We start from the raw sequence: 20867 nt of genomic DNA on the forward strand, positions 1-20867 counted from the left end.
CATTACTACCACTTAGAGACAATCTCTTGTTAGCCTTTTGGGGTTATATTGCAGCAAGCTTTGGTCTTTACTCATTTTCATCTGTATGTAAGCATATATTTTTCTTTTGTTTGGAAGCAGTTCTGTTCATTTTCTTGAGTGTGTTGATATGTGTGTCTATGTTTGTGTGTGGTATATAGTGGATGTATGATGTGCAAGTGTATATGATGTGTATGAAGTGTGTGTATGGTATGTGTGTGACACATGTGTATGGTATGTGTATGGTGGATGTAGGTGCATGCATTTTGTGTGTGTGAATGTGGGTGCATGAATGCCATGGTGCGCTGTGCATGGAGATTCGGAGGACAACCTTGGGTGTCAGTTATCTCCTCCACCCTGTTTGAGACAAGGTTTCTTTGTTTTCCTACTGTGTATGCCAGGCAAGCTGGGGATTCTCCTGTCTCTACCTTCCATCTCTGTAGGAAAGCTGAGATTACAGTCTAGTTTTTGGTAGGTTCTGGGGATTCTAACTCAAATCCTCACGCTTGCTTTCACCCACAGAACCATCTCCCCAGCCCCCAGTTCTCTTCCCTTTTTTGTTTGCTCGATTTTTGTTTCTTTGTTTTGTATACTATGTAGCCCTGGATGGACTAGAAATCCATATGAAGACCAGGTTAGCCTGGAACTCACAGAGATCTGCCTGCTTCTGCTGCCCGAGTGCTAGATTTAAAGTCCACAACACCAGGCCCTGCTCTGTTTACTTTCAACAATTGCCATCTACCAAGCCAGGGTCATTTAACACTGATCCATTCACTCAACAACCGACAAACATTTCTTGAATGTCTGTCATGTGCGGGATGCTGTTCCATCTGCTAGGAACAAACTGGAAGGAGAAGGAAGTCCTTGCTGTCAGGGCCTTTCAGTCTAGTGGCCCCATAGACAATACACAAAACAAACCCCTGAAACCCCAGGTGAGTGCAGAGAACTCAACAGGTGAAAATAACTATCAGTGACTGAGTTGACTAGATCACACAGCGAAAGGGAATTTGCAAAGGAAGGAACACAGTTAAATCTAAAACCTAGCAAAATGCTGGTACTCCTGGCCATCTGGGGCCAGCTTTCTCCCTCTCCCTTCACAGCCAAGGTCAAATGGCAGCCACACATGCTGCTTTACCTCCCCAAGGCTGTGGAGAAGAGGCAGCGCCACTCCAGGTGCTTGGTCTGTTCGCACCACAGTGACATGTCTTAAGACAAGTTTGGAAGGGGCAGGATCTTCTGGAACCACCTAGTAGAGATGTTAGGGGACAAGCCGGATGGAGGGATGAGGGGGCCAGGGCAGCCAGGGAGGACTCCGAGTTGGGGACAGGAAGCAGGGCCTGGTGGAGGCGATGAAGCAGACGAATATGTGTCTGCAGGGCACAACCGTTTCTCAAATCATCCTACTACCTACAACAGCCTGTGGACATGGTTGTGGAGACATCGGGGACTGGACTTCCTTTTTACTTTGCTACAGCAGCTTTATTGAGATATAACTCACATACCATGCAATTCACTCATTAAAGCAGGTAACTCAATGGTTTTAGTATAGTCACAAAAATCACGTAATCATGTAATCCTTGATTAATGAACACTACTAATTTAATTATTATTATTCTCATTCTTTTCAGTTTATTGCAAGGAGTTACATGAGTCCAGGTTAAAAGCAGACCCCAAGTGGTTACAGTATACAATCTGTGAAGTTCTTAAACTTGTGACGAGGGTGAGAAGGCAGATTTTACTCCTTGTAAGGAAATCCTAACTTAAGCTTCAGAGAGCCACAAGCACTTAAAACCCATGAACCTCCAGCTGGTATCCTTAGTCAGTCCAGTCTATATGTTCTGGGCATGTGTTCCTGCGCTGGTCACCATGTAGCTCAATTACTTCTTCAGGTTCTGGATGCTTAACTGCAGTTCCACTGCAGGGAAATTTCTTAACACCTTTACTAGTTTCTTTTTACTGTAATCATCAGTCCTCATGGTGAGATAATGCATCCCACCTTCTCAAGTGCACCAGGCACATCCCAGACGTTTCCTTTAACAGACCTGTTCTTTTCTCCAAACTTTCTGCTTCTGTTTTTGTGATGCTGGGGATGGAACACAGCCTCACACATGCTAGGCAAGTGCCCCAGCTCTACCTTAAACTCTCTTAAATAGCCAAACACTGTATGCATCCTTCCTCTGTCTTCCCTCCATCAACATCCAAACTTCTAGCATCCCTGCCCTCCCTCGTCTGTCCCACTCGTTTCCCTGACATGGCAGACATCATGGGTTGTTACTCTTATCTTCCATCCCTGCACTGAAATCCTGCCAAACTCAATGGCCACCAAGGGAACAGCAGTGGCGTGTGAGCTTTAGACTGCCTGACGGTTAGCCTCTTTACCGAGAGGCCAAGATTCCACCACAAACACCTGGAGGAACCTCTATTTTGTTAGTATAAACATTTCCTGATTCATCGCTCTCAAGGCCTCGCTAGCCGGCACATGGCAGAGAGACTCAGAGCCCCTAACATCTTAATTCAAGTGAAGTGGCATTTGTGAGAAAAGCCGTGGAGAGTTCAGATCCAAAGCTATTACTGAGGTCTTGTGGCTAAATCCATAGTATTTGCTGGTGTGGCTACAACACATTCTCTGCTAAGAATAAACCCGTTATCACATTCCCTGGATTTGCCTGACAGACACAGCCTTACAGATTTCCCCAGAAGATTCTCATCTTCAGTGGTATTGCAAACCATGACTGGAAGTAAATTGCCTGATGTAAAAAATTATATGTTTTACCCAGGAGGCAGAAGCAGGAGGATCTGGAGTTCAAGGTTATCCTCAGCTACAGAGGAAATTTGAGGGCAGCCTGGGCTACATGAGATCCAGTTTCAAAATAATCAAAAGCCAAAGTAAAAGCAAACATCAAAACAACAGCAAACAGCAATTTTTGCTGACTTAAAAATACAACTAAGCTGGATATGGCAGCACACGCTTTAGTCCCAGCACTAAGGAGGCAGAGGCACATAGATCTCTGTGAGATTGAAGCCAGCCTGGTCTACATAGGGACTTCCAGGCCAGCTGGGGCTACAGGGAAACCTTGTTTTAAAAGAAAAAAAAAACTAACTAAAATGAGCAATCAACTATTGATCATCCTCTCTACCAGCCATCTGTCTGACACCACACACAGCTGTCCTGTTTGATCACCATAGGAGCCTTCTGTGACAGGTCCTAACTGCCTCCGTATCACAGAAGGAAAAATTGAGCATCATGTGTAAGTCACTTGCTCACACTACACTGCTGCCAAAAGGCAGAACTCTGGTTCTAGAAGACCCCCAAAGCCAATGTGCTCAACATATTAGCCAGATTTTGGACACTTGGATGAACAATAATAACAGTCTCCTTTTATCATTTATCACAAGCCACATATTATTCCAGTTTAAACATCATAAAAACCCGATAGGTAGAAATTAATATTTACATTGCTATATGAATGGAGTCAGAGAGGTTAAGCCAATTGTTCAAGGTCATCAGGTTGAGAACTGGGAAACCTAGTCCGTCCAGTTTTAGTTACTTTTCCCACTGCTGTCACAGAACACTTGACAAGAGCAACTTAAGGAAAGAAGGGTTTGTCTTGGCTCATAGCTACAGTCCATCGTGGTGGGATGTCATGGCAACAGGAACTTGAGAAAGTGGTTACGCTGTGTTCTCAGGAGGGGAGGGGTAGGGAAAGAGGAATGCTGGTGTTCAGCTCCCTTTCTCCTTTTCTTTTCTTTTCTCTTTTGGTCTTTTTGAGACAGGGTCTCCCTGTAGCCCCAGCTGACCTGGAACTCACTATGTAGACCAGGCTGGCCTTGAACTCACAGAGATCCACCTGCCTCTGCCTCCAGAGTGCTGGGATTAAAGGCGTACACCACCACGCCCAGCTTTCCCTTTCTTCTTTTCATTCACTCCAGTATCCTAACCTATGGGATGGTGTCATCCACAGTTAGGGTGGCTCTTCCCTCCTTAGTTAACCTAACCAGAAACTCCCTCACAGAAATACCCAGAAGTTTGTTTTGATGGTGATTCAAAGTATCATCAAGTTGCCAATCAGTATTAACCATCACGAGCCTTCCCCAGGTTTCTGGATTTATCTGGATCCTACAAGAGCCTTCTGCAAATAAGTACAAAGAATGTTAAATGGGGAGGGGGTGAATCAAATGAGGTTGGAATTACTCATTTGCATAAACAAATTCAGGGTCTTGAACTTTAGGGCCAAACCATTAAAAATGAAATCATCTTTGAATTAACTTTTGAATCCCAACAGAATAGTACAGGCCTTCAGGCATTTCAAGAGAAGGCACATCCCACCCAGGCAGATCTCTGCAGATTTCAAATGAAAATCTGTGTGAAAGGTGGTCCCATTCTAACATCCCCACCCACTGGCAGGTCTTAAAAATAGAATCAATGGAAGGAAGGCATAAAGTCACTAGGTGTCTCTTAATCAAATTCTTGTTTTTTTTGGTGGTTAAAGTAGAGAAAATAAACTAACGTATGAGAAGATGAGAAAAAGTAAATAAAGTTAAATTAAAATGACAGCTTAGATTTACAGACATGTTTCTTATTGAAGGTCCATAGTATTACCAAAACAATGACCTCATCTAGAATTACAACTGAGGCACGATTGTTCTTATTTTACAAGTAGGGGAAATGAAGCACGAAGATGACATCATTAGAAGTCCCACAGTGGGTAGATGGGCACTGAGTACGAATCCAGGCAACATCTTTGAATGATAATTTGCTGACTGCTACCTACATGCAGTAGACACACACACACACACACACACACACACACACACACACACACACATCCTTTGACATCTAGGAATTTGTCCTGTAGAAATACCTCTGTATCTAGAGATTAAAGACACGTGCAAACATCTAAGCATTAGTAGCATTAAAAATGTAGGAAACTGGGGGGTCGGAGAGTTAGCTCAGCAGTTAAGAACACTGGTTGTTCTTGCAGAAGACCCAGGTTCAAATCCCAGTACCCACGTGGCAGCCAACAACTATCTGTAACTCCAGTCCCAGGGGATCTGACAGCCTCTTCTGACCTCTGCGGGCATTGCACGACACAGGTGCACTTACCTACATGCAGGCAATACACGCATACACATAAAATAAAAAATAAATAATTTTTTTTAATGTAGGAAACAGCATATTTTAAAATGAAATGGAGATCTTCTTTAAAGGTTAAAAACTCATTCAATTTTATGTCTTACACGGTTTATAATGAGTTCAATATTGTATAACTGTATTAATTTAACTGTGAACCTAAAAATTTACAGCCATAAAAAGAGATGTGTCCTTGTCCTGGAAATCGTTACTGAATATGTTAAAGCTGTAATGAAATGCTTCTTCTAATCATGTGGTTATTAAAAAAAAAGAAAAGAAAAGAAAAAGAAATACCTCTGTATCTGTATAAAGGTATATCTACAACAGGATTTGGGGACCTAGGAACAGTAGCACACATTTATAATCCCGGCTCTGTGGAGTAAAGGCAAGAGGATCTTAAATTTAAGATCAGCCTGGGCTACACAGCAGGACCCTGTCTTAAGAAAAACATGGACTGGGGGTGTAGCTCAGTGGTAGAGTACTTGTTTATCATGTGCCAAGTCCTGGGTTTGATTCTAGTACTGAAAAATAAAAATGCTTTGGGAGGATTACTGATAACACGAGACAAATACCCATTCACAAGGATTGGTACATGGGCTGGCAAGATGCTCAGTGGGAAAATACCCATTCACAAGGATTGGTACATGGGCTGGCAAGATGCTCAGTGGGAAAAGGTACTTGCTGCCAAGCCTAATGACCTAAGTTTGATCCCCAGAATTCACATAGTAGAAGGTGAGAACTGACTCCCACAAATTATCCTCTGACCACTGGCACACATGCATGCAAGCACATGCATATACACAGAAAGACAAAAATAAATAAATGGAAAAAAATTAAAGTATAGTACAGTTCTATCATTTTTATGGGACCACAAAAAATAATAAGGTTGATCTGTATGTATTTGCATGGGAAAATGTCAATGATGAATTTTCAAGTGGCGAAGAAAGGCAGGTCATAGAACAAATATAGAGCATGTAAATACGTGCTCAAACACCTGCACACTGGTAGCGAACACTATGGGCTAGCACACTCAACCGTGGCCATCTCTATAAAAGAGTCACTGAAGGGTTCACCTTTTCGCCATATTGGGGGGGGGCATGTTTATCAGTCACAAAGGATCCCACCCTTAAACCATAAGCTAGAAAGTGACATCCCTGGGTCTCTGCTTTGGTGGCAAAGAGGGGACCTCTGCTCCTCCTCTACTGGGCAGGGGATTTGGATGGTGAGAGGTAGGATGCAGGAGTGTAAGGTGCAGATCCTGCAGCCATTGGCCTTGGGGCTTGAAGTCCCCTACCACAAACCTCCCCTACACTTATGGCCTATGGTCATTTCAGTGGGAGGCATGGGCAGCTGTCACTTACTGTACAGCCTGGAGAGAGAGGAGTGTCTCAGGCCTCTGCTGGAAAGCTTTGTACTGGCAGACATGCTCGTGGGGCACCTGGAATGCTGGATGGGCCTAGCTGCCTTGGCAGCAGGCAGATGTGGATTTGAATCCCTGGTTTTCTATCTGTCTGATGAGAATAACAGCATCTCTCTGAGAGCACAGGTGAAGCCCACACAGAGGCATGGAGTGCCCAATCCAGTGTCTGGCAAATGACATGTTCAACAATCACAGCTGCTCCTAAGTAGCTGAGGCCCTTTGCTCTCTGGTGATGCGCTAGGAGGAAAGAACTAAGTTAGCAGCATCCTAAGGTGACAGGCAGGTGGGGTGAGCAGGATAAGGTCCTCATTTTGAAAACACTGAAGCATGTGTGGGAAGGATTAATCCAAGGCCTTGCACATGTTATGCAAACACTTCACAAATGAACTACACCTCCAATCCAAGAACGAACGGTCTCGAAACCATAAGGAAATCTTAATAGGTAGGAATCATCAAACTATCTAAACTTAAAATCAGGAAAAGAAATTCTCCGGCTTCCATCCCTTACTTCAGGCTATCCTTTTCTCCCTCTAGAAGGAAGCACTGCTCTAAAAAGGTCAGCATTATATTTACAGAAAGGACAGTGCTCACTGCTCTGCAGTGTCCTCTATATCAGTGAAAATCAAACCTCAGAATCAGGAAATATGCTTCCAAGAAATGTGTTTAGTTATGAGGACACAATAAACCCTATTTCTTTTATTGTTGTGGCTTCTAGGAAGCTCAGAGTTATATTTCTATTTATTGTAGGAACATAACTTGAGATTATTACTGGCATTGCCTAATGCATCATGGAAGGGTTCAGTGTTTCCTGAACAATGTTTTTGTCTTTCTCATGGACACTGAATTGTGCAACAGAGTGTATTTCTTTTTTGTCTTGTCTCTAAAAAACCTTTATGCTAATGGAAAGAATACAAATTTTCAGTTACACAGTAAATACATTCTGGTACTCTAAAGCTGAGCATAGTTTACTATTGTTTATTTGATATTTGTCAAGAGGGTAGATTTTAATTGTGCTCACCACACACGCTCAGATGGTAGCTATGGGTGATGACCCATGTGTTAGCTTGGTTGGTTATGGCAAACATTACCCAATATGTATTTACATGAATTGAAGTACGAGGCTAGGCACCTTGAATTCCACAGAGCTGAAGTTACAGGTGGTTGTTGATTGGGTGCTGGGAACTGAACCCCTGACCTCTGTAAGAGCAGCAAACACTGTTATCCTCTGAGTCATCTCTCCAGCCCTGCATGAGGCTGTTCACCTTCAGTATACAATAACATATGCAATCTTTGACAGTTAATTTTTCTTTTTTTGGCTTTTTTGAGACAGGGTCTCCCTGTAGCCCCAGCTGGCCTGGAACTCACTATGTAGACAAGGCTGGCCTTGAACTCACAAAGATCCACCTGCCTCTGCCTCCCAAGTGCTGGGATTAAAGGCATGAGCCACCACACCCAGCTTAAATATTTTAAGTACACTTCCAGCAGCCAAAGGCCTTGTAGTATTTTGCTAAATGCATCTAGTGGCTTTTATTTTCCCCAGGACCATAATTTTTTCTTAACTCGATTGCCACATTTGCCTGAAAATACTGTGTGTGCTTTGTGAACACTTAGGAAACAAAAGATAAAACATTTCCTTTGATGGGCCAGATCCCCTCTCTACCTTTTCTTCAAAATATAAGGTGATAAAGTCATCTAAAGATTATTTGTACACATAAACTACATGTACATTGTGAGAAAGGTACCCGATGTTACAGTGTATGAGTGTAATGTAATCTGATATAGCAATGACTACTATGGTAGTTTTTTGTTCATAACGCCCCCACCATGCTCATCACAGATTTCCAAATAAAATGTGAATATATCAGCTCCTAGATGGGGTCATACTTTTAAGAGCAAACTCTTGCATTAAAGCACCTTCAAACTGTCCTTTCTTTTTACAGCCAAAACTTTTGGGGGGCTAGGTAGATGGCTCAGTTGGTAAAGTGCTTGCCATGTAAACATAAGGACCTGAGTTTGTTTCTTCCAGAAGTCACATTTAAAAAGCCAGGCACAGTGGCATGCACTTGTAACTGCAGCACTGAGAGGCAGAGGCAGGCCTATCCCTGGGCTCACTGGTCAGCCAGCCTAGTCTCATTGGCCAGTCCCAGTCAAATGAGAGACCCTGTGTCAAAAAAGAAACAATCCCCCAAAACTCTAAGATGGACAGCACCTGAAGACCCACAGCCGAGATTGTCCTTTGGCCTCTACCCACATGCACATACATGTGCATAAGCAAACATGAACAAACACACACATGTACACACACAAACCTTTTAGAAGAAGCTAAACATGCCCAGGGACATTCCTCCCCCGGCCCCTTTCTCTTTGCTTTTTGGATTTTTTTTTTTTTTTTTTTTTTTTTTTTTTAGTCCCTATAGCCCCAGCTGGCCCGAAATTTGCTATGTACACCAGACTGGCCTGAATCTCATAGAGATCCGCCAGCCTCTTTAGTGTGGGACTAAAGGGAGTGCCACTGCGCCTGGCTGTCTCTTACTTTAGAATGCATGCTGAGCATGCCTAGAAGTGTTCTTATTCGCAGTTTTAAACTTTCGAACTCATATATCACAAGATTTTAAGCTAAGAATGCCTGCCAGTTGTGCCTTACCATTTTTCCTTCTTAAATTATGCCCTTGAACTGAGCATGTTTGGACTGTGCCTGCCCCTCAGGTGCTTTCCTGTATGAATATGCATAGGATGAGGAAACAAAATCCCAATGCTTCCCTTGTTGGAGAAGGGCACTGTCCCATGCCCTCCCTACCTGCTGCATGTAATAAATCTTTCTCTACCCTTTCATTTCTTGGCTATGCTTATTTTGGCTTTGGCTTACAAAGATATGAACCCGCTGTGCTTAGTTAGGAATATTCACTTACACAGAACATATGAAAACAATTATTGACTATACATATCTAAAATATGCTATTATTTGGGATAGGGTTTTTGAATGTGTCTCAAAAAATGACTTATAGGTATCTTCCTCGGATTGTGTTGGTTGAATTCTTAAGATATACATGTAAAAATAATCCCTGCACCTGTCCTGATGGATAGAGACTGGAGGATAACTTCATACCATTTCTGTCCTACAAGAGAGTACTGTTCAGGACAGTGGCCTCTGACTCTGTAATGTGAGACCAATTATATAAGACCAGGAGTCTACCCCAACAGCTGACGTTCCTCCCCTCAGACGTGCTGTCTGCAAGAGACTGACTGCTCCAAGAAACACGCAGTAAAACTCATTCACGCTGTAAATAGCAGAACACATGAATAGAACAGGAACACCTTAAAGTGTTCTTTGTCTATAGGATTTCTACACAGATGATAGTTTTTTGTTTTGTTTTGTTTCTTAAGACAGGGTCTCCCTGTAGCCCCAGCTGGCCTGAAATTCACTATGTAGACTAGGCTGGCCGCCATTTCACAGCAATCTGCCTGTTTCTGCCTCCCAAGTGCTGAGGCTAGAGGCATGCCCCCTCACACCTGGCCAGATGATGGTTTTTTTTTTTTTTTCAAACCAAGCTATTCTATTTTTTTCTTTATTATTTTTATCTTATGTGTATGAGTGTATTGCCTGCATGTATGTGAGTGCACTCATGTTGTACAGATGATGTTTTTTAAATGAAGGTGAAAATCTATTGTCATCTATGATGACTCTATTTTTTAATGGCAAGTCTAAAAGACAATTAGGTTTTGCTTTGTATGGCTTCCAAACTGCTGTACTGGAGGTCTTAGGGACAGTGTCACAGGGTTGCTTTGGCTATAGAAATCTAACTCTTCGCCCTACTCAGATTTGCAAGTGTAGCATGTGGCTTTCACAGATTCAGCTCAGTGACATCTGAGGGAAGCAAAGTTCTGGGTCACTCAGTGGGCATCAGGTTGCAAACACCCTGCTCCTCTCCATTCAGTGCAAACAAGCAGCAAGAATCCCAGTGTCCCAACGTAAGAAACTGGGTGTGCAACATGTCATGTTTAAGATGACTCCCGAGAAGTTTGAGGCTAATGATAAAATCCAAGACAGCAGCTTATGGGGCTGAGGGTGCAGCTCAGTGGCAGAGTCACTACAGAGTTCCATCTACAGCATCACAAAAGAAAACAAGAAGAGAACAGCTTGTCTCAGCATGCTTCTTTAGGGGTGTGTCAGAACACAAAAAAGTGAAAACTGGCCTGGACCCAGGCTCTCCACTGTTCTGTGACCTTGGGCAAATCCTCTATGTGTGTGTTCATATGTGTATACTCATGTGTATGTCTTAGGGAGTACAAACGTGTGCGTGTACATGTGGATATAAAGACCAGAGGCTGATGCTGGGGTGTCTTCCTCAATCATTCTCCATCATATTTTTTGACACAAGGTTTCTCTCTGAACCTGAATCTCACTAATTGGCTAGTCTGGCTGTCCAGCAAGCCCCAGGGATCCTCCTGTTTCCACTTCCCCAGAGTTGGGATTATAGGTCTGTTCTAAGTTGGTTTCTGTTACTGTGATAAAGACCACAATAAAAAGCAATTTGGAGAGGAAAGGGTTTATTTCATCTTAAAACTCCCAGGTCACAATCCATCATGGAAGGAAGCCAGGGCAGGAACCTAGAGGCAGGAGCTGAAGCAGATACCATGGAGGAATGCTGCTTACTGGCTTGTTTCTCCTGGCTTGCTCAGCTATGTTTCTTATAAAGCCCAGGCCCACCTGCCTAGGGATGACACCGCCCACTGTGGGCTGTGCCCTTCTACATCAATTAACAATTAAGAAAATGTACCACAGACATGCCCACAGGGTCCTCCTCTGTTTTGGGTTTGTTTTTTTTTTTGTTTTTTTTTGAGACAGGGTGTCCTTGTAGCCCCAGCCAGCTATGGGGAAATTCCTCTACTGAGGTTCCCTCTTCCCAGGTGCCTCTAGTTTGTGTCAAGTTGACAAGAACCAAAGCCAGCCCAAGATTCATGCCACTTCATCAACTTTTATGTGTGTTGTGGGAAGAGATCAAACTCAGGTCCTCATGCCTCAGTGGCAGGCACTTTACTGACTGAGCCATCTCCTCAGCCCTGAGGGCAAGTCCTTGGCCAACCGAACTCTATTTCCTTTTCTGTAAAGTAAAGCCCAGTACCTCATCCCCTAAATGCATGTGCGTAGGTGACCGGGCTCTTTGTTGGGGCAACAGGATGAGTAAGACACAGTCCTTAGGAGCCCCACAGTCAGGGTCTGCCAGAGGAAACCAATCCAAAGTCACCCCCAAACACATACCCATCCTCATAGTACTACCGTGATGGTATGTAACATTTATGGCCATGTGTGTTAGGACTCCTTCTGAAGATCATCTCTTGGCATCCTTTAACTGTCTGTGACAGGAACTCTTACTGGTCTCATTCAATATATGGGAAAACTGAGGCTTGATGAGGTCAGAGTCGTAGGGATAGAAGCAGTAGTCAGGAATCTGAGGATAGCTTGGCCTTCTTCCAATTCCTGGTCCTTCAACTAATATTGTTTTGACTTCCAACTGACCAAAGACCTAAGACAGACTTTAGAATTTCTATTTTTATTTTCAATTTCCACAAGGGTCATTTCAGAGTCTCAGCATAAAGTGATGTTTACCACGGAGTCCTATTATGATGTTTACTGAAGACCCTCTCTTGCTAGAAGGGAGTCTCTTGAAGCCCAGGCAAGGTGAGAAGACAGGGAACAGCAGGTGGTGGGGACAACAGGTTCTGCTCTGCCCTCCTGTTGGCTGATAACTGCATTCAGACCACTATACTCTTTCTGTTCCACAGCAAGCCCAGCCCATCAACCATCCAACAGCAAATCAACTCCCAAGAATACAGAATCACAGCAATAAATGGGTGCTCTGCATGTCCTGTGACCTTTAAAACTGATTGTAGCCCTGATTGACTTCCAATTTTGAGCTGAAATGAAATGGCAGTTGGGCATGAAGAAAGGCCTGGTGAGCCAGCCTAACAGGGCAATTGCTGAAGCTGCTGTCCTCCCCTCTCCCTCCCTCCCCCTTCCTTCCTCCTTTCTTCTCTCTCTCTCTCTCTCTCTCTCTTTCTCCCCCCCTTCATCCCTTTCCTTCCTCTCTTTCTTTTCTTTGTGTGTGCATGTTTATGTGTATGTAGTACATGTATGTGTTCCTGTGGATGTGTACACATGTGTGTGCAGGTACACTTACACACAAGTACTTGCGCATGTGGAGGACAGAACTTAAGTGTGGGTGTCTTCCTCAGTCACTTCTTTGAAAACCCTATTTTTTGACAAAGTCTCTCACCAAACCTGGAGTTCACCAATTCAGCTAGACTGCCTGGTAAGCAAGCCCCAGGGATCCACCTGTCTCCTAATCCCAAGGGCTGAGATTACAGACAGGCACCACTGCACCTAGATTTTTAAGTGGTGCTGGGGATTGAACTCAGGTCCTCACCCTTGTGTGGCAAGTACTTTCCTGACTGAACCATCTCTCCAGCTCTGCTTTCATTCACTTTTATTTTTTAAATTTAACTTACTACATAGTCACAGTAGGAAAAATAGAAAAACAGTTGACAAAAAAGAGGGGAAGACAGAAATCCCACCATAATTAATATTCTGGCCTTCATTCTGCCATATTTTCTTTCCAGTATAAAGATACACACATAAATAAAGGAAGAGATTTACTAATACAAAGTACTGGCTCACAGAAGCCCAACCATTTGCCATCTGCAAGCTGGGAACCTAGGAAAGTGGTAAGGTGGCTCAGAGGGTTGAAAGCCGGAGATCCAATGGTGTCTGTTTTAGCCCAGGTCTGAAGCCAGACAACCAAGAGGCAGACCAGTGTTCAGTGCATACAGGCAGAGTTAACTCAGCCCTCCTCATCTTTTGCTCTGTTGAGGCCCTCTGACCTGGAGAGGGCCAGGCCCTCAGTTCAGCCCACCACTTCAAATTCAAATCCAATTTCTTGAAATACCCTCACAGTTATACCCAGAAATAACATTTTCCAGCTCTCTGGGCACCCCCTGGCCCAGTCAAGCTGATACATGAATTAACCATAATGAAAGAGGGAAGGAAGGGAATAAAATGGCACCTAAGTTCAGACACAGTCAACAGTCAGGAGAACAACTACCTGAGCATCACACTGCTTCACAGTGTGTCAGAAATAATGGGTTATTCTTATGTCTTAAAGCTCGAGAAATAAACCCCTCAGATACAAGGTGACAGGGAAGTTGTCCCTGGGGGAGGGAAATGGCCAAGTGAATTACATCCTGTCAACTCTGTCATTCTAGAGCAGAATCTTAATATGTACCATTCCCACGACACACAGATACAGACACAGACACAGACACAGACACACACACACACACACACACACACACACACACACACAAATTCTGCAAGCCTCTGAGAGCTTCCTCCTTGAGACTGGGATAAGGATCAGCTTGTCTGAATAAGCTGGGGACTGTGAATCCAGCCACTTACTTTTCTGCTCTTGCTTGGCCCAGAACATTTTCACTCGCTGGCGGATGCACTTGTCCTCACGCAGCTTCTTCTGCCACTGACGCAGTTCTTGGATCTCAGGATCACAGCGAACCTGGGAAAAGCCCAGAGGCTTTTAGCTCATCCCCTTCTCCACACTACCACACATTACCTCACCAACTCTCCATGGAAAAGCCTTCACAAATCAACTGGATGTACTAGCATTTTGTCAAAGTTTTTTTTTTTTCAGCACCAGAGAAGAGACCCAGGGCCTTGAGTATGCCAAGCAAGTGTTCTACTGCTGAGTTACACCTCCAACCCTAGGCAAAGGTACTTTAGAGTCTCACCAAATCACTGCTCTCAATGACTTATCTACATCCCCAAAGCATACCTCACATTTGAACATACATTTATGCTTGTTATATGAAGATTTGCTATGCTAATAGTATGTTGAGAACATCCTAGATTTGTGCCATCTTATAGAAATATAACATAGTCACATGTGTAATTTAAAACTTCCCCAGAGAAGCAGGTGAGATTTTTTAAAATAATATATCTTATTTAACCTAAAATATCTAAAAGATTGTCATTTAGACCTGTAATTAATATAAAAATTAATATAAAAATTACTTATGATTGAGAGGCACGTGGTGGTTAATGCTTGTAATTCCAACACTTTGGGAGGCTGAGGTAGGGAGACTGTGAATTCAAGGCCAGCCTGAGCTACACAGGAAGACCCTGTCTCCAAAGAAAAATTATCGGGGTTGGGTGTGCAGCTTACACAAAAATCTGGGTTTGAACCCCAGTACTGAACAAATTGGCATGATGAAGTCCACCTGTAATCCCAGCATGAGGGAGGTGGAGGCAGGAGGACGTGAAGCTTAAGGTCATCCTTGGCTACACACGAACTTTGAAAGCAGCCTGAGAAAGATGAGGTTTTTGTCTCAAGAAAAAAAGAAAGAAAAAAAGAAACGAAGATTATTGCGGAGCTATTTCACCTTCTGTTTTACATGCTAAATCTTCAACATATGGTGTGTTTTTGCACTCACCACATACTTGGTTCGTACTAGCTACATCTGAAGTGTTCAGCAACCACACGTTGCTAGCTGGGAGCTACTGTGTGAAACGACGCAGCTCTAGACTGATCACAGAGAATGCCTGAACCACAGTTCCACTTCATACCAACTGACCAAGTGTCTGCTTCATGCTATGCTGTGCTGTGCTAGACACTGCAAATAAAGACGTGAACGGTAATGCCATGCTTGCTTGATTGCTACAGCTCATTTACTGAGTACTTACGTCCTAGGCGCCATCTAAATATTTAACAGTTTGAGGACTGGAGATGTGGCTAGGTTGGTAGAGTGCTTGCCTAGCATGCATGAAGCCCTGGGTTCCATCCCAGCACTGCATAAACCAGGTGTGGTGAACCGATTGGCAGGGTTGGGAATAGTTCCCCTTTAGACAAGCCTCCTGCCTCTACCTCCAGAATGCTGGAAGTGAAGGCAGGAAGTGCTGGAGGTACAGGCAGGAGGATCTGGAGTTCAAGGTCATCTGTCTCAAAGGAAAAAAAAAGTGAAAAAAAACAAACAAGAACAGAGAAGGTTCAGTGGTTAAGAGCATACACCGTTCTTGCACAGGACCTAAGTAGGGTTCCCAGGACCCATATCAGGCAACTTACAACCAACTGCCTGTAACTCCAGCTCCAGGGGATCCAATGCCCTCTTCTGGCCTCTATGGGCACCTGCATTAACATGTACATACCCACACACAGACACATATGCATACACATAATTAATAATAAAAAATAGGTGCTGTAGAGCTGGCTCAGCAGTTAAGAGCACTGGATGGACCCAGGTTCAGTTCCCAGCACCCACATGGCAGCTAACAACCATCTATAACTCCAGTTTCAGGGAATCCAAGGACCTCTTCTGACCTCCACAGACATTGTATGACACAGATGCACTTATGCACATGGAGTCAATACATTCATACACATAAAATAAAAATAAATATTTTTAAAAACAAATCTTCAAGCCAGGCATAGTGGCACACACCTTTAATCTCAGTACTGGGGAGGCAGAGGTAGGCAGATCTCTGTGAGTTTGAAGCCAGCCTGTTACATAGCGAGTTCCAAGCCAGCTGGGGCCACAGGGAGACCCTGTCTCCAAAAGACAAAAAAACAAAACTTCAAAAAATAATAAAATAAGAAGGAATGAAGAGCAAATAGGGCAAAATGGTAAGACTTGAACACAGCAGGTAATTGTTCCTTTAGGGTTCTCCAGAGGAACAGAACAGTCTGTGATGGAGCCAGAGTTCAGACAGGGCTCCAGCAGCCTTTGAGAAGCTTCAGAGTCTAACAGGAGCTATGGGAGTAAGCTCATCAAAGATGGATGTCAGTGAGTCTAATGGCAGCCACAGAGTCCAGCTAACCAGTGTGGAGTGAGCAGGAAACAGTTCAGCCCTGAGCTGAGTTTGAAGCGTGAACAAGAGGGAGGGAGTGGAATGGTGTTCCATCGAAAGGTGCCCATACAGAAGTGTGCAGGTACCAGGAAGTCCCGGGTGACCAGGGTAGACACTGAGTAAAGAGCTGTAGCAGGCACAGAAAAGCCACAGCCCTTTGCCCCCTTCACCCTGAGTCGTCCTCCAACTGTTCCACTTACCACAGGGGCCTCTTCTGGAAAAGCTGACACCAAGACTGGAAATGTGACTCTACATATGTGCATGTGTGTCAAGTTTATTTTGGAAGAGAAGTTAAGATAGCTGAAGAGTACCAGGTGACATCCTGAGAGAGGAACAACCACAATGCCCAAAGATGTTGCCACAGAAACACCCACATGGGCTTAACTATTAAAGATGGACACTGCGTTCCTTTCTTGATCAGCTCCATTCATTTAAGATGAGGCCACAGCTCTATATCCTTGGAAGAGTTCCCTGTACCAGAGTTAGTATGTGGACCTGGGGAAGTCACACACTCGATGTCACGGCCTCCTTGACCATGGCCTCTTTCAGCTGTCCAAAGGGCAGTCTGCTTGCTCCTCTACTCTTTGTGAACCCACAGCCAGGACCTAGCATGCATAAGCAATGAGGGAAGGCAGCTCAGAGAGATGTCATGAGGGGCAACAAGGCTTATCCAAAGGGGAATTGCTCTTCAGCCCTACCCACTGGTCCACTGTGGGGAGCCATGTAAGCAAGGCATCTGCTTCTTCAAGCCACCACTGGTTCTTGAGACTTCCCACCCAGGTCCCTGGCCTTCCCGCTGAGGTCACTGCAGTCTTTATTAAAGCCACCCACACATCCATATCCTAGGACACAAACAGCCCCTAAAAAGGCTGGCCTGAGTCATGTTTCACCACCAACTCCCTCCCAGCCCCATAACCACTTTCCTTTTGCCTCTCTTCTCCGTGCAAGGGCCACCTCGCAGTCTTCTCTTGGTAATTTTAGGGGCAGTGTGCTGCCCTTCCTCCCAGGGGACCATCACTGAGTCATCAGCAGAGCCCTGATGGTTGTCTTTTTTACGTCATCATGATAAAACACACCCTTTTAACTATCTAAAGTATACTTCAGCAGCACTATGTACATTCAGAACATTGTGCAACTATCACCAGTCATCCAGTTCCAGAACATTCTCATCACCCCAGAAGGAAATCTATACTCATTAATCAGTACTTCCCCCATTCTCCCTTCCTCCCACCTCAACCATGAATCTGCTTTAGTCCCAGAAGTCTCTGTGGATTCCCTATTACAGGTATTCCAAGTGGAGTTGTGCTCCTGTAGGGCCTTTTGGGTCTGGAGTCTTTCACTTATAACAATGTGTTAAGGTTTATCTACATTCCTTCCTGAATAATATTCCACTGTGTAATTATACCACAGTATGTTTATCTAGTCATCATCTCCTCATGGGTGCTGGGGTTGCTGCCACTTTTGAGCAGAGACCCTTTGCTTGGCTTGCTTCATTTCGACCCCAGGCTGGGATTCACCCTGGCAGAATATAGCAGCCTTGTTAGTTGCCTCTCATTGCTAGGAGACCATGGAGTTCTAAAGAAAGCTTTTGTGAGCCAGGGAGAGCAGGCACCCATTGAACTGGGCTAATCCTGGTGGCTACTGTCAGTGAGGGAAGCCAAGTCAGACAGCAGGAGTTGTGCCAATCAGCAAACACCACAGAGTTCAGTGTGGTGGTTAACGCACACACAGTTTCACTGCCAAACAAATGCTCTCTTTCCAGTGGCTTTCTGAAATTACTGTGCAGGGTCCGTTTGCTCTTCTATGATACACACAGCAACGTGACAGATACCATGGAACTCACTATGTAGATCACGCTGGCCTCAATCTGACAGAGATCCACCTGCCTCTGCTTCCCAAGTGCTGGGATTAAAGGTGTGCTCCATCACACCTGGTCTGAGATGTCAATTTTTTTTGGTATGATTTATTTTTCAAAAATAGATTTATTTTATTTCATGTGTGTGTGTGTGTGTGAGAGAGAGAGAGAGAGAGAGAAAGAGAGAGAGAGAGAGTGTGTGTATGTATGTGTACCATGTGCATGCAGATGCCCAGGAGGCCAGGAGAGGGTTGTCAGATTCCCTGGAACTGGAGTTACAGGCAGTTATGTACTGCCTGATGTGGTTGACAAGCACCAGACCCTGGTCCTCTGCAAGAGCAGCAAGTGCTCTAAACCACTAAGCAATCTCTCCAGCCCTAATGATTTATTTATTTTTCTTTATTTGAGATCAAACCCAGGGCATATGTTCTACCACTGAGTTATACCCCAGCCTGTCATTTTTTTTAAATGATTTATTTAATAACAACATACTTAGAAGAAGCATATCATTACAACACAATTGACATATTCAATAACGGTTTCCTGAGGTAGGATGCATCTCTTTCAAAATTGGCTGTAAATTTTTAGGTTTACAGTTGAATTATTACAGTTATACAATATTGTACTCAGTATAAACCCTATAAGACATAAATTAAATGATGTTTTAACCTTTAAAAAGATCTCCATTTCATTATTAAAATACACAGTTTCATACAGAAAAATTCTTTTTCAATGCAATTGACATTGGATGTTTGCACATGCATTTCTAATCTCTAAATATCTGATTATTACTAGTCACAGTTGGTTACTTTCTGAGCTTCTAGGCATCTGAGCCTGTCATTTTTTTAAAGTCCCTGAGATGAAAAGTCAGCTCAACTGTTAAGAGCATTTGCTGCTTTTACAGAGGACCTGGGTTCAGTTCCCAGCACCCACATGGCAGCTAACAACTGTCTGTACCTCCAATTCCAGGGGATCAGATGTCCTATTTGACCTCTGTGGGCACTGCATCCACATGGTGCACATACATACATGTAGGTAAAAAACACACATAAAATAATAATTTTTTAAAGCTTTAAAATGTTCCTGAAACAAGCTGGGTGTGGTGGCGCACGCCTGTAGTCCCAGCACTTGGGAGGCAGAGGCAGGCAGATCTCTGTGACTTCAAGGCCAGCCTGGTCGACACAGTGAGTTCCAGGACAGCTGGGGCTACAGGGAGACCCTGTTTCAAAAAGACAAAAAACAAAAAGTTCCTGAAACTATTAGATTCTTCCAGTTGTAGATGACTCTAATACAGAATACCATGTCAGTTTACAAAGCCATCTCTAGGCTGAGGAGATGGCTCAGTGAGGAAAGCACTTGTCATGCAAGTGTGGGGACCTGAGTTCAAATCCTCAGAACCCGTGTGAAGCTTGTAATGGTAGCACATGTCTGTAACCCCACTGCTCCTATGGGAAGATAGGACGGGGAGACAGGAGAATCCCTGGAAGCCCGTCCACCAGCTAGCCTGGCAAACACAGCAACGAACAACAAAGAGACCCTGTTTCACACAAGGAGAAAGGCAACAACTGACACTCAAGGTTCTCCTCTGACATTCACATGAGCGCCATGGAAAAGTGCGTGCCCACGCTCACACATGATCATGCATGTACATCAAACACACACATAAAAGGAAGCAAGGGAGGGAGGGAGGAAAGGAGGAGGAAAAGAGGGAAGGAAGGAGGGAGGCAACTCCAAATTGGAGAGTCTAATATTGAATCTCAGCTCAGCAAAACATAAACTAAGGAAACTTGAGCAAGTTACTTAAACCCTATGAGCCTCAATTTCCTAATCTGTAAAACTGGGTTGGCACAAAAGAAGTATCTAAAGTGCTTTATTTTTTAATTTTTGGGAAATACATACACACATACACACACATACACACACACACACACACACACACACGAGAGCGTTTTGCCTGTATGCACATATATGTACCATGTGCATGCCTGGTGCCCATGGAGGCCAGAAAAGGGCATCATATCTTCTGGACCACGCTTTTAAAAACATGTCTGCAGCTAGGTGTGGTGATACAACCTTTAATCTCGGCACTTAGGAAGCAGAGACAGGTAGATCTCCATGAGTTCAAGACCAACCTAGTCTACATGGCAAGTTCCAGGCCAGCCAGGGCTACATAGAGAGATCTTGTCTTTACAAAAAAGTCTGCATGTAAGCTCTCTGTGTATGAACAATTTTTTAATCAATAAGCCATGATAGGCAAGGATTCAGCTCTGAGGGTGAGCCTTCCAATGTGAGATTGCATGAAGCTAAGCGACTGTGGAGCTAGTGACTCATGAAATCAAAAGCAAGGTCTTCTCCCAAGGGTTCAGAGTGCTGAACACATACATGATCTTGTAATGTTAGAACTTTAGGCACTCCAGCTGTGGAGTGGTACAGGGGCTCTGTGAGGTGTATGAGGGCAGGGAAGAAGAGAGAAGCAGCTGCGAGGACTCTGCCGTGGCCCTTCGTACATCTATTTCTGAACTGCTCTTAGCTC

At 44.0% G+C, this 20867-nt stretch overlaps 1 protein-coding gene across 4 annotated transcripts in view; it reads right to left on the reverse strand.

Annotated features, from left to right (window-relative positions):
- Iqck (IQ motif containing K) overlaps nucleotides 1-20867 on the reverse strand; it is a 165583-nt gene that overhangs the window by 28974 nt on the left and 115742 nt on the right. For all 4 annotated transcript variants that reach the window (XM_008843875.3, XM_029568692.1, XM_008843874.3 and 1 more), the window contains one exon: nucleotides 14023-14134. In XM_008843875.3, coding sequence (XP_008842097.1) covers nucleotides 14023-14134 — 112 coding nt within the window. The remainder of the gene's footprint in view (nucleotides 1-14022; nucleotides 14135-20867) is intronic.

This window comes from Nannospalax galili, unplaced genomic scaffold (genome assembly GCF_000622305.1).
Source record: "Nannospalax galili isolate Female #2095 unplaced genomic scaffold, S.galili_v1.0 scaffold381, whole genome shotgun sequence".
In the NCBI taxonomy this organism is placed as follows: Eukaryota; Metazoa; Chordata; class Mammalia; order Rodentia; family Spalacidae; genus Nannospalax; species Nannospalax galili.